Raw genomic sequence first — 15,254 nt, 5'->3', positions numbered from 1 at the left:
TTTTCATGCACTATTTACTAAATATAAATATAGATTGGAACTATATTATGTATGAATGTGTCATATATATTGAGCATTTTTAGCCAGGAAGAAATCCGAAACAAAAAATCAGTTTGATTACAGTAAATAATATTTTACTGGTTCAAAAAACTAATTGGGACAATCAGTTCCAATTGCAGTACAACAAAGGAGATATGATGTGTTCTTAAATGTGATGTTACATTTGGATGTAGATGTATCTAATAACAGATACAGATTGAGACTATATCGCTTTGGAAGGTTCGATGTAGAGATACTACAATGTTGCTGGTATAAGCTGAGAGCATTTTGTCATTACCAGCAGGACAGGAGGTGTGTGTGGGTGTGAAGGGGTCGCGGAGGTCAGGGTCAGTTGTGGATAAATTCTGCCATGTCTTTCTTGCTGCTCTCCTTCCCCCTCCTCCACAGCTCCATTGTCTGGCCTCCGGAGTGAGACTTCCTCTGCTGCCTCTTTGTTAAAATGACAGGCCCTAATAGAATAAATAAGGCCCCTATTTTTACCTGGCTGATGGCAGGGTCGATCACACTTACACACTTAGGAGTGCGCTGCTCCGGAGCTCGGCAAAGAGCTGATACCTGACACAGCCGCGGAGGGGGCTGAGGTCGAGGAAGGAGGTCATGTAATTGAGAGAGAATGTAGTGAGGACGGCCGTGGGAGTCCGTGACAGTGAGAAAAAGCAAAGAGAGGTGGATGAGGAGCTGAGTAAGAGAGGAAGACCGATGGAGGAAACAATAGCGAGATATTAAATTCACAGCAACACTGCTCGTGGTCGGTTTGCTGCACGACACGCCTTTCCTTGGGTCTGAAATTACCCTTCTGTAAAACCTCTTTTCAATTTTCATATGACATTTCACAATTTAACAAGCTCTGTAATGTCACCTTAGGGGTGTTTGACGCAAATTTGAATTTTCATTGCTGTTGGGATGTTTTGACAGAAACTCCAAAGCATCTAATTATTTTTGAAGCCGTTTTCAAGCCAACTGGACTTCACACATTTCTCCTGTGCCAGGTCACTGAATGAAGGAGAGAAGACCGCAGCTGAATAGGGCAAATTGTATTCACAACCAGCCCATGTATTTTTTGAATTTCAAAATGTATAGTTGGTACTAGTCATCAAAAACTGTTTTTAAATATTTCCTATACTTGAGATGCTAGTATGGTCCAGCCTCTTCAAGCATTTGTCGGCTTACCAACACTTTATAACAAACAAATAGTTGAAAACAACTGAAGAATGGACGAAACCTCAAAGAGAATATTTAAAAATGTGCTAATGCAATAGAATGATAATTATTTGCTAGAAATCATCAGTCTCCACCCCTGTGTTAAATGAAAATGTCTATAACTTGTATGTTTTTCCTCCCAATAAATCAGTGCTTTCCTTGAATTCATCAATGTCTGTATCAACATTAGAATACATTTAAAAAACATTATTTACTCTCTATATAACCCTGATTTAGTTTCCACCACTTACTTATCTGCACTATGTTCACTAGTTAGTTGCAAACTCTGTGTCTGCTCATTGGTAAACAGGTGGCGACCAGTTAATTTATCAAGGCTTTTTGTTGAAGCTGCTGCCTGTGGCTAAAGCGAGTATCCACCAAATGGGTGAAAGTGAACTGTAAACAGTAACTTTTCGCCAAATAGAAAACCAAACGAATGCAACATTTAAACATTTGCTAATTGATTGACTAATATGCAAATCTGGTTTGATCATTATTTGCTGGTTCCTCAGCTCTTTACGAAAGAGTATTTTAAAATAACAAATATTCTAAAGATTTTAGGCAAATCACTAAGGCAACAATATAAGTGCAGCTTCAAATAACTCAGTTACAGTCAAACATAAAGAAACTCCACCAATTTCGATTATTTTTATGTGGTTGCACCTTTTATTTAATCTCTTTAGCAGTATCACTGTACGTGTGGCTCCAGAGGCAGCTGCACAAAGTCTGGTAAATTCCCTCAACTGATGTCACTAGGGAACATTCAATTATTACAAAAAGGGAATTCATAAATTAAATGAAATCAGCAAAATGCATACATTGGGAAAAGAAAGGAATTGAAAGAAATGTAAGAGGGTGGGAGTGCAGGCACATTTGAACTTAGATTTAGTTTGAGGCTGAAGCAAAGAGAAATATTTATTTGAAGTCATTCCCTGAACTAGTTTCTCTGATAGCCAGCGGCAGTCTGTTCCACAACTTTGGCGCAGCTTTTACAAAAGCTACATTTCATTTTTATCTTTCGCTTGTTGTTGGTAACCTCGGATAGACTTGCTGCAGGTGATCTCATTGTTCTAGATCTCAGTGTTCTAGAGGTAACATAGTTAACTAGAGAGTCAGCTGCGTAAGTGAGTCCTCGCCCATTCGCAGCCTTGTATGTAAGGAGGGGAACTTTAAAGTCAGTCCTGTGTGTAACAAACAGCTGAAACTGGACTCATGTGATATCTGCTCTTGGTTGTGGTTAACAGCCGAGCTACAGAGTTCTATGAACTGGAGTCTTTATGTTGTTTTCTTTGGGAGGCCTGTAAAATGTGTATTACAATAATCCAGTTGGCTTGAATTTGTGCCCATATTTGCCCATGGTTGGTTTTAATATATGTTTCATATATTGTTGCTGTTTTACTGTATTATATACTATTGTTGCTGTTTATTATGAATTATTTATTCATTCTCCTTTGTTGGTGAGCACACCTTCCCACCTTCATAGTATTTTTTGTCATATGTTATGTTTATATGTTGCATTTTCTGTTGCACATTTTGTCCAATTTGCATGAAAATACCTCAGTATACTTAGGAAGAGTATGAATGACATTAAAAAGGAACCTTGAAACTCGGTCAGTTGTTATCTTAACAGTGCATTAACAAAATATGTGCCTGCATAGGCAGGTGCAAAACAGGCATACTTGTTACACACACTAGAGCCACTTCCAACAGTCTTTTAACGGCTTTAACTTTCCAATCAAATGCTTCTTTCCAGATGCAATAAGGCGCTGCAACATGAGCAGAGCAGCAGCCGCTTTCTCGCTGCTCTTGTCTGATCTGTGGCGTGGTAATTGAGGTCATGTGTCTGACAATAGGAAACTCATATCACAAGCTACTGCTGAGAAGAAAGTGCTATTAATCACCCGGACAAGGGATCATGCCCAAACACTGATACGCACGCACACAAACACGCACAAAAACACACACAAACACAGAAAGCAGTTAATAGGCTATGGTCACATCTCTACACAAAAATAGCCGACGGTTGGTAATTGTGTAAATATATCTGAAAGATTGTGTGTGTGTGTGTGTGTGTGTGTGTGTGTGTGGTTGGGTGGGTGGGTAGGAGGATGTGTGTGTCTGTTCGGGTGTGTATGTGTTGTTTCCGAGCTGCTGGGTCATTCGGAAACAATTGGCCTCACTCAATTACTTTACAGACTGCAGCATACTATGGGCTTCTTTCACCCGAGCTGCAGTCTTCTGAGTCTTCGATGCACAATTTGCCAAAAAAGATCACAGTTCCTGCAACGCCTTTTATTAATTTTGTATAAAGGTGAAAATATAACCCAGAGAATTGGTTGTCCTAGGTAGCGGTCCAATTTCTACTCTTATGAGAAGTTACAATCGCTGTTTGCTGTTCGGCCCACATAGTAGTTGACTGAGTGAATGAAACTGACATCACATAATCCCAAAGACTGTAATTAATACACATAACAAATATTGTGTGAAGTACTGGAAAAACATTCAGTTATTTTTGTTGTTTCTTTATTCTGTTTACGTTTGATTAATCAAAACCATCAATAAGCTTTCAAAGAGCTTACAGCAGCTTCACCCCCGGCCAACTAAGATGCAGAAAATGATCAGCTCAGCTCCTTCCTGAATATGGAGGGAGGCCGCATTGGGGCACATCTTGTATTTGGAGCAAAGGCTGAGGACATGGATCATTAAACTCTCCTGTGAGCTCATTACTCCCTCCAAAAGGCCAGGACGTTTCCAAGAAGCCAGGAAGAGATTAAGAAAGATGACTCGGATTTTCACGTTTTTTTGGCCCAGTGGAATCTATTTATTTTCGGAGAAACTGATGGTGCCGGGCCACGTTGGAACGGTTGCCCACTTAGATTGGATCATTTCACATTTTCACAGCACCAAACGTAATCACCACGCTCTCCGTTTGATGAGCAGAAATAACTCTCTGTCAGATTTCGCACCAGTTTGGAGCGTCGGATTTTTCAGCCCCATGTTGATCAACTGGGAGGTTTTTTTGTCGCTTTAACAGGAGCACTGATCCCCAGAGGTGGGTGGTAGCGCATTACATTTACTCCGTTACATGTAGTTGAGTAGATTTTCAAGAAATTGTACCACTGGGATTAGTTGTTTTGAAGTATACTACTCAGTAATCCTACTAATTTACATTTATGGTGAAAGGAAATTAACCACCACTGCTGATAACGACAGGAATGTATAGGCTGCAGACAAAATGTTCATCAGTTGCTGTTTACATCAAGATGCAAGTGAAAGGTAGTGGTACTTATGAGAATTAAGTATTAATAGGTAGTATTTTGTACCTTCAAAGATACATATAAAAAGTTTTTTGTACTGAAACTTCTTCTCGCTGTCTTTCCCTTTTCTCTAGAATGAGTTTTCCTGTCCTCAAAGTTAAGTGGCTGTGAGCATCAGACCCTGGTAATGATAATGGTCAAGGCTAAATACAGAGGAGTCACGGATTCAGTCAATTGACTCAGGCTAAGGTCAGTTACACAACAACACTTTGGTAACGCAAGCCACAGTAAGTAGGCTCCTGACAGAAGAGCAACATGAGCTACTTGATTCTCACACAGTTTGTGGGTTTGCCATGTATTTTGTTGTAGATCTGTCTTACTATGCAGGTTGCAATTAAATTAAATTGAACGAATCAATTGGCAGTGTACTAATCTAATACCTTTAAGGTAAATCCCTCAATTACAGTGAAAAATTATTTTCTTCTGGAAGATCACAACAAACAATGGGGCCTGCAAAATGATGTTCTATTGGAAATGAATTTGTCCCAATAATATGGTGGGATGTTTATAATGCATATACAGATAAATTAGGAAATACTATTTATAAGAAGGCAATTTTAAATATCGGAATTAAAACCTTATAACATTTTCCATGCTTTTTTCAGACCTACCCATATTTCTTTGAAAAGGGGTACACAGGAAATAATTCAAAACTGAACAACTGTAATTATTGTTTAGTTTTTTACAGGATGTATGAATGTTACTGAATTAAATTTGTTTCCACAATATCCGTGCAAATCCCACAATTGTCTAAAAACATTTGCATCCTCACGTAAAGGTAAACTTCAACGATGCCCAAGAACTGCTGAAAGTTGCAGGTGAACTGACACCAATCAAAAGAAAGAGAAAGTACCTTGATGTGATCAGGGGGGAAAACTTCACGGTTTATAAAAGACACAGCTGAAAAGAGGAACCGTGGCTTTTTTTGATTGTATTGAATCATTTAGCTGTGCGTGCAACCAGTGTGTCAGAAGCTGAAAATGAAGAGAAATGCACTTTCATAACGGCGTGAAAACTCAGTCAACTAATGCCATCTGTCAGTGAAGAGGTAACTGGGAGTTAACAGTGCAGTGCGGCAGGGGTGTGTGTGTGTGTGTGTGTGTGTGTGTGTGGGGGGGGGTCATCGGACAAAGCAGGGGAAGAGAAGAAAAGTGGCTGAGGCAGAGGGAAAAGAAGAAAATGACTGTGGACAGTTTGGAGGCGCTGAGGTGAAATGGTGGCGAGAGACAGGCTATTACTAATCTCTGGTGTGACTTACTGAGAGAACAAGCTGAGGTTACACAAAGACGGATGGCTGACACACGCCGGCATCTCGGGGAACGGAACAGAAGACATTGGCTCTGTGATTGTTCATTTAAATAGCAGTGCTGCTGAAACGTGCCTGTGCTTTAGTGTAATTGCTCGAGATGCTCCAAAGCCACACTCTGATCTTCAACACGCGCTCTCCTTCAATGTGGGACTCAAACAGATGTTACATTGTTTGTCATGTGAGCTACACAATAGTGTGGTAATGCAACGTGCCGACACCATTTGAAGAGTGAACAGATGACAGAACTGCTGCTATTCCTGTACGTTTAATCAAACTTTTACTTAGACACGTATTATTAAAAGGCATCAAATGCTCAGCTTCTAAGAGTATCATCAACAGCCTGAACTATATTTAAAATAAAAATAGATTTAGATAAACTGTGTTTGTACTTTTGTTGAGTCTAATCGGTGTGTTCAGGTGGTGGTGTGGAAGTATTCAAATGTTCTAATTTAGTAAAAGTGGATATACTAAAGTGTTAAAATACTGTTGCAAGTAATCATCTAAGTGAAGTACCGAAACAGTGCAAACAGTCACATTCCAACCATCAGATGTACTTGTTGCACAAAAATGCTAACGCACCAATGTACTAAAAACGTTATTACGATAAAATCTATAGGAATAAATGTAGCAGAGTAAAAAGTACAATATGAAGTGAAGTGAGTAAATATGTTATATAACATGATAGTACACTATACATACCTCACAAAAAGCATAGTTAAGTATTGCTTTTACTACCATGATTAAAACAACATTTCATATTTATATTTTTTATCTAAACAGATGCAGCTGTCTGTAAACTTTAACTTGAATTTGAGGTTGGTTTTGAAGGTTGCCATGGGTCGAAATAACAGCTTGTGATGAAGTATAACATTGGCGTAATCAAATGACACCACACAACCAAGCACCGTTTTAATTTTGTTCAGACATTTGATACTAGCTTTTGATACGAGACAATGTTTGATACTGGGGGAAACTTGGGTCTTCAGAATGAGACACTCTGAGATGATAAATGCTTGTTTTTGTGTTTATGGTGCCTACACAACAACCCACCCCAACCAGTTCAATTAAAAAGGCAAACTTCCGTAAAAGATGAAGAAAGCATAAAAAGTGGAGGTTGAAACATGGGCCTCCAGAGGATATCTGAAAGGCATCCACCCTGGGAGCCCATTACTTTTCTCTAAAACAGGGTACAACTAAGAAAAGAAAAAGAGAAGAGCTTTGTGGAAAGAGGCCCCATGTGAGGTATAAATATTTCTCTTGATGAGCATTAACTCTTTTTAATATAATCATCCAGTTTCCCCAACACACACATTTAGCATCACAAACCAAGTATTTTAATGGTGGTGAAAGTGTATGAATCGGTCAAATCAGTGGGTGCATGACAAACTGCCGGTTCACATTATTTTCGATGCTCAGGCCATTTTTGTTACTTTCGAAATAAAGTTCTTCATCATATCCACACAGCGTGCGAGTGTGTGCGTCTTACCTTTGCTAATATCCTGGTACTCCAGCCACAGCTGCCTCTGGACCTGCTTGTTGGGGTACCAGATGGTGCAGGACTCCTGGAAGCCGTACACTGCCTCCTGGACGTAGTGGTTCCCGAACTCCCTGAGGATGGAGACAAAGTCACCCCGCTGCGTCGCCCCGTCCAGAGAATGGATAGCTGAGCTGAAGGCTGGGAAGATGGGAGCAAAAAGAATCAAACAAAAAAACCTGGATGAGATTCATGAAAAGTAGATGAATCAGACTTTGGTGTTACAGGGAAAACATAGAATCTGTTTTCTTTATTTGTTTGGTCACTCCTTGTTTTTCCTGAACAGCCCACAAAGCTGCAGCACCTCACAGACTGAGCAGGGATCACAGACAAAGAGTGTTAGTGGTTTGTGACAGCACGACAACTTTAACTTGGCTCACATCTAACTAATACCAATTTTCTTAAACGCACTGTGGGATACAGAGCCATGAAGTCATGGAACCTACTACCAACAGAAATTATAAACGTGACATGTAAATGTATGTTCAAAAAGCAAATAATTACACACTTGGGTATTGCATACTTATGACACTAGATGGTGAAGTACTGAATGTAAATGAGTGGTATATTCTCTTACATGGTTTGCAGTTTTCGCTTCTATGGAATTGGATATATCAGTGTTTTAAATCATAACAAAGGTAAAATTGCATAACCGCTAAATTAATTTTTGATATCTGTAATATTGTATGATCATTCTTTTTATGGATTTTAACGTTTGATAATTGTAATATAACGTATGTTTTACATGTTTGATATTGGTATGGTAATATATGTTTTAAATATTTGATATCTGTATGTAGTTTTTAAATGTGGACCCCACTAAAAGTAGCTCTGTCTTAGGGTAGAGCTAAAGGGGATCCTTCTTAATAAAATAAATTAAATAAACATCAGCATGCTAACATGCTCACACTGAGTATGCTAGCATGTCAATATTTAGCACCTGTCATGTTAACCAGATTAACCATATCTATTAGTGTATTAATATGCTAACATTGGCTAAATGGTGTTATACACAAACGCTGAGGGGGATGGGAATGTCAAGACTTTACTATTCTATCAATAATTCACTAAACATTCGGACAGCAGTATAAAAAGGTGAAGTGACTATATAATTGATGGTATAGTGATTAGTGAGTAATTATGGATACAGCCAATGTCGTATTTTGGCAAGTTAGCGATGGTTAAGCGAGCTAGCACCATTAGTCTGAAAGGTATATGGTCGTCAATGAAATTAAAATGACAAATAATCAGTTGGAAAAACTTTAGTTGCACCACATTACACAACTATCCATCCAATTATTCTCAAGAAATGTTACTCCAAACCATGAATGTCAACCTCACAGGAGTGCGGGAGGAAATATGAGCATATCACTGAGATCAGGAGACATTTTCGTGGGGTCATGAATTTCCCCATGTGCCTATATATATATATAGGCTGTTGAGCTATTTCATGGGACAGGTGAAAACGTAATAACGGCTGGTGGATCAGGTCCGGGGTTGCTAAAGTCTCCAGGGGAAATCTTTTTGAGCACCACACGTGTCTTTACTAAATCAAGTGGTTATAAATCAAATAGAGTCTGGATCAAAACAGAAGTCTGACTAACTGACAACCACCTCCAGAGCCATGTCACTTTCAGTAGTCAGAGGCATCTTAAATGAGAAAATACAAATTTACAATATTAAGAGATTCAATCAAATGGCATGAAAATGACATGCTTCCAGTAAAAGTTCCTTTCTGGGGCTTTTTGATTGTACCCTATCTGTATGAAGCATCAGAATCAGAAACCTGATGCTGATCAAGTTTGGTATGACTACATAAAAAATGCAGCCTGAGAGGCTCGAGGCAGAGAGGAGTTTTGTTATGTAGTTTCAAACAGAATACAGAAACTTTCATGTCTACACTACTGCAACTTTAATCTTGTTGTCAGCATTTCTCCATTTTCTCTATTATGAGATGTCTTGTCTTCACAGTTAAGTGGATGCTATGTTTTGGACTGGACCAGTTGAACACGGGCCGACCAGAGACTTACATGAGCTGTGAGCATCTGATTTTGGTAATGGTGATGGTTAATGCTACAATGGAATATCACTGGTATCACAACAAACAGGAGAGTTATGAATTCAGTAAACTGACTCAGTAAGGTCAAACATGTCAGACAACACTTTGGTGACCTGAGATACAAAAGGGAACTGAGTAAAAGTGGATTCAAGGTGTATCTATATTAAGCTCTAAAGGTCAGTAGTTTTTGAATTAGCGCCTTTACATTTCACTTGACAATGTGGTTTGTCGCTCACTGCTCCTCACTGAACAAATATAAAAATGACCGCATGAAGTTGAAAAGTCCAAAAGCTCTTAGGCCAGCTAGTAGGTGGACCTTGAGTTGTTGTGCTATGTGCTTTTTCCAAGGTTAAGAATCGACTGTCGTGATCAACGTCTGAATTACTCTATTTTACGAAATCGATTTAGAGTCCGAGACAATGCATTTCCATGGCAACTGAGCAACTCCATCTGCTGAAGAGGAAGGTGTGATGTGGTTGAAAGCACCTGAACAAGCAGGTAAGAGGACTTGGACTTGATCATGTTTTTGCCAACTGATTTGACCATTTTCCAGAATCAACTGTCAAGCTGAAATGTATAATCAGTTTTATTCCCGATATTATTATCTTGAAATTTAGCAAGCCTTGTTCTTTAACCACTTCTAAAAAAAAAAAGAATCATGTGGTTCAGAGACTTTTTAAAATTTTTTTAAGATTGCCTTGATCTGAATTGTGTGTCCCACGATGAACCGGAGCTGGCATGACAGGTTTTCTTCCACACCAGTGGAATCAAAGGACTTTGAAACGAATAAGACACATTTTTTTTTTTTACTTGTAATTACATATTTAATACAATAAATCATTATATTTATTTAATTCTAGTGAATTCACTGACTGTGCTGCAGAGCAGGAAAATAAAGTGCACAAGAAAGCATGTTTGACATGATACGCTGACCACACTGTAACAGAATGACTGTGTGCTCACCGGGATTCTCTCTTGGCAAACACCGGAAAGCAAAAGTGCAATAGCAGTTTATCATTATCATTTCCAGGAGAAGCAGTATTAATATCTCAGCACTCACGCTCCGCTTGCTCTTACTTCTCCTCTAAAATTAAATTAGGAGGCCACTGAAGTGAGAGACAGAGAGCGCGGTGAGGATGAGCGATGGGCTTTGCTATCAGATGTAAAAATCGGTGCCCCCCCCCCCCCCCCCCCCCGCTTCTGGTGGCTGTTGAAAAATGATGAGCTAAAGTGGGAAATAGGAGGAAGAAAGAAAAAAAAGACAGAGGCTGCTGTGTCTCTTCTGAGTGAAGAGAAAATAGAGGCTGTGTCCTCAGCAGACACGGCAGCCACTTTCAAACCGCAGCCACTGGAAATGCATTAGAGGTGTCATGGCTGTATTTACAGTAGGGGTGGCTGCACTCATCAGAATGAAAACTATTTATGATGCGTTTTGAATAATGCATGCCCATAAACACAGGACAAAAAAAAAAATCTAAATTCATTAACAACACACTGCCCCCAGCCAAGGAGAATGATCGAGTGCAATATTTCAACACGTTTTTACATTATCCTGAAACACTGCCAACGGAAGAAGGTACGTATTGAGGCAAATTGAAAAGAAAGAAGTCAGACATTTTTTTATACAACAATACATTTAGTAGAGAGAAAGCCATCAGCAACTAGTCAGTATAATCCCTGATGTGTCAGCAGCCAGGAGCAGCCTTCAGAAGAAGTGCTGCTTGACTAATACCTATCCACCGTTATCTTATTCTGTGAAGTTTCCATGGCAGGCGCTGTCAGATTGCCTTGGTCTTGCTGTGGATACAAAGCTTGTGATATGTGACAGGCTATCACAGAGACAAAGACGAAGCCCAGGGAAATAAAACGAGATACACATTTCTGTATGCTGACCTCTTTTCTCTCTATCTGTCAACCTATCCATACATATCTGTCATCCCATTTGCATGTGACATCAACTTTTTATCTCTGAAAATGCTCCTGTTTAAGAAAAACCCTCCTGTGACTTCGAGAACCTCTTGATTTTTGAAAGAAAGACAGAACTGATGTGAATATCAGGAATATCAAGGTTGCTCTGTACGCCTGCTGCCAATCCACTGGTGTCACATTCTACCATCCATAATACATATAGTGTCCTAACCTGTATTTCTCAGAAACAAGCTCAATGACACAATGCCATAGAGATACACAAATTAATGGTTTTGCACACATGCTTCAGGTAAACAATAGATTTGCTATTATTTTTATGTGTACATGTAGAAACTTTGGTGCTTAAGAGGACACACCGTGTGTATCGTTTGTATGAATAGTGAACAATTTATAGAAAGTCAGACCTTGAAAGTCGTATTACTCCTTGTGCATACCTTTCACAAGCTAAAGCTACAGGAGCCACATGGCTTCTATCAATGAGTGAAGAAATTCCGATGCAAAAAAAGATATACAACAATCACGCAATAACACCTCATCCTTGGCCCCATTGATGTGCAGAGTGCAACAAGGTTCCATTCTTGGTCCCATACTATTTCCGCTCTACATGCTTCCATTTGGAAATGTTATCAACCATTTTAATGGGATATCATATCATTCCTATGCAGATAGCACCCAAATATACCTGTCCTTCAAGCCAGATGCCAAGTGTCCTAACAGAGTGCCTATCCGCTATTAAGGAATAACTTAATTTCCTTAAGTAAAATTCAAGTTAAACTGAAATAATAATCTTTGTGCCTGCCCAGCTAAGAGGCAGAGCCCTACCACTTCTCGATCCCCTGGCAGCCAATATTAAAACTACAGCTAAAAATCTAGGTGTCACATGTTAATCAAATCATTAAATCCTGTTACTCCCAGCTATGAAATATTCCTAAACTCAAAGCGGTTCTATCCCTCCCAGACTTAAACAAAAAAACAAATACATGCATTTGTTTTCTCCCGCCTGGATTATTGCAACTCCCTGTATACTGTACAAGCCATCGGCGTCGGCAGACCCTTTTCACCGGGGCACGTGCCCCGTTGTGGATCTGCGGTGCCTGGGTATGCCTGGGGCACTGATTTTTTAATTAATTAATTTATTTATACCTTTAATTTATAATTTATTTTTTATTTAAGTCTGACTCATCTGGCAATCTACAGAATGCATGCTAGCATTTTTTTTTCTTAAAATAGGCCTATAGACTACCACTTTCGTTAGAATTTAAGTCCGACATACGGACAGAGTAATTAGAATCCACTTGCGGCCACTCGGAGCATGTTGCAGCCGGAGAGTTGCCTGTAACACAGAGCCAGGAGTTGTCCAGCACAGCGTCAGCGACCATTCACTCCGGCCGGCGTGAAGTGAAGTAAACAGTAAGCGTTACATTTTTATCCTCTGGAAGCATAGAATGTCTAACAAATGTGTATGCCTTTCATCAAATAAGGTGAAGGGGCGTCTCTGAAGTGGTGTTATTAGCTAATGTGGTCACGTCTGTCGTTATGCTATAGTAGCCAGACAGTTCGCTAATATATTAAACTGTAGCGATAACTGTTTAAGCTGGACCTGTTGATCGGAGAAAGATCACAAATGTCGGGTTCACACTACATGCCATCTTATGGTGTTTCTCGATTCTTTACGTTCATGTTTTCAGGGGGTGATGATCCCGTGATGGGGTATCCAAGTTGTCTTGTCAGCTTAGTTAGCTAGCTATCGGCATACTGTATAAGACAGCTTCTCAAGTTGCCTGGAACCAATGGCACCGATGTTATACTAGCGCAATTTATAACAGAATACAACACTCGGAGGTGGAAGCTGTTTTGTACGCTGTTGCTTTTAAAAATAGCCCAGTGCATGCTTAAATAAGCAGGCTGGCTTAAGCAGCTCAAGCACACGTTGGTCTCAAAGTTGAAAATGAATGATTCTGAAATTATTCTCATTCTGGTGTTTTCTGCTCGAGTTGGCCTACAGACAAAAGCACAGACATTAAGGGGGCATGATGACATACAGGTGGTTACTTTCAAGACAGTAGAAACATAATGTAGAAAAAACAAACAATTGATAGGTATCATTCATAGCATGCATATAGACGAATGTCCTGTTTTTACTATTCGTTTTTTTGGTGTGTCAGGTATGTAGAGAGTTATGGAAGAAGTATGTTGTACTAGTAGGCTATGTTATTTTATGATCTTTTGCTGGCATTGAATTATTTGTTATCTCAGTGACCGGAACTAGATATAACAGCCTACTGTATTAGTTATGATTTTGATCTCAATTCAACTCAAACAACATTGTTCTTGTAGATGGACATCAGAAAGTTATTCGCTCGGAGCAGGGATAAAGCAGCAAGGAGAAATGAGAGAGCTACGCTAGGTAACAAGGCAATGCAAACCACTTTTAGGTAACAACCCAGTTGAGTTGACCACTGGTCACTAGCCCAAGCCTAACAGTTACATATCTGTCCAGACAAAGAGGAGCAGCAGAGTGCCGGAGGAGGTGACGGAGGAGTTGAAGGAAAAGGTGAAGGAGAGAGGGATGTTGATGAGCACGAGCAGAGGTGATATGACTATTACTTTCATATTAATTAGGAATAACTGCAAACAGGTTATACACAAGTAACTTTACATATGCATATATACAAATCTAGATAGTGAAAATGCAGACAGGAGACTGTAATATGTTCTTGTTGCTTCAAGACTCAGTGCAGCAGAGTGCAGAGGAGAGGAGCAGATTGAAGGGACGCAGGTAGAGTTGGCATTGAGAGATGACACTGACAGGTGAGACTCAGCTTAGATTTGATTAATTTTATTTGAACTTTTAATGGTTATCTGAGGTAACCATTGATCATATGATTTTTTGTATGTTGCACCAGACAGGAGAATCAGAGGGCAGAAGAGAATGAGCTGGTTGAGGCAGGGGAAATGCAGAGAGAGAAGGAAGGACAACAGGAGACAGACAGGCCAGAGAGATCACACCCCAGATATGAGACTGAGAAAACAGTTGCCACAGTGGCAGAGAACATTAGACTGGGGGCAAGAGAAAAAAGCAGTGTCCACAATGTTGAGGGACATACAAGTGATCTTGGGGGAAAGGAGTCTGGCCCAAACCAAGTTAAGTTGTCAAAATATCCCCAGCACAACTTTGGTGCCAAGAATCGATCCTTTAACGCCAACTGGTTTGAAAGCTTTACATGGCTGGAATATTCCAAGTCTAAAGATGCAGCCTTTTGTTTTCCCTGTAGAATATTTGGGAAACATTTGAAGAATGACACCTTTGTAAACACTGGCTTTCAAAATTGGAAAAAAGCTCTGGATGTCTATAGAGAGCATGAGAAATCACCAGCCCATAAGGCAAGCATGGAGTCTTGGTGTAGTTATAAAGCCAGTGCGGCTCATGGCAGTGTTGTCGAGCAGTTGGATTCTGCAAGTGAGCGTGAAATCAAAGAGAGACGCGAGTACCTCAGCCGGGTTGTGGCTGTTACCAAGTTTTTGGGTAAACAAAATATCCCATTCCGTGGCCATGATGAGGGCATGTCCAGCGACAACCAGGGAAACTTTCTGGAGTGTATGAACCTCTTGAAAGAGTTTGATCCTTTTCTTCAGGCATATTCACCACCATCTCACAGTACATACTTATCACCTTCATCCCAAAATGAGGTCATTCAATGCTGTGCCCAAGAGATAGTAAAAGCTATCAGTCAAGAAATAAAGGAGGCTGGAATGTTTTCAGTAATGGCAGATGAAGCGAGAGATGGCACCACTGAGCAGCTAGCTGTGTGTGTTCGTTATGTTGCTGGGGGGAGTGTGAAAGAG

General features: G+C 39.8%; 1 protein-coding gene across 3 annotated transcripts in view; it reads right to left on the bottom strand.

Annotated features, from left to right (window-relative positions):
• astn1 (astrotactin 1) overlaps window positions 1-15,254 on the bottom strand; it is a 423,107-nt gene that overhangs the window by 149,443 nt on the left and 258,410 nt on the right. For all 3 annotated transcript variants that reach the window (XM_062404910.1, XM_062404912.1, XM_062404911.1), the window contains one exon: window positions 7,373-7,561. In XM_062404910.1, the coding sequence (XP_062260894.1) occupies window positions 7,373-7,561 (189 nt within the window). The remainder of the gene's footprint in view (window positions 1-7,372; window positions 7,562-15,254) is intronic.

Source organism: Platichthys flesus, chromosome 14, assembly GCF_949316205.1.
Source record: "Platichthys flesus chromosome 14, fPlaFle2.1, whole genome shotgun sequence".
In the NCBI taxonomy this organism is placed as follows: Eukaryota; Metazoa; Chordata; class Actinopteri; order Pleuronectiformes; family Pleuronectidae; genus Platichthys; species Platichthys flesus.
This window is presented reverse-complemented; position numbering and strand designations above follow the sequence as displayed.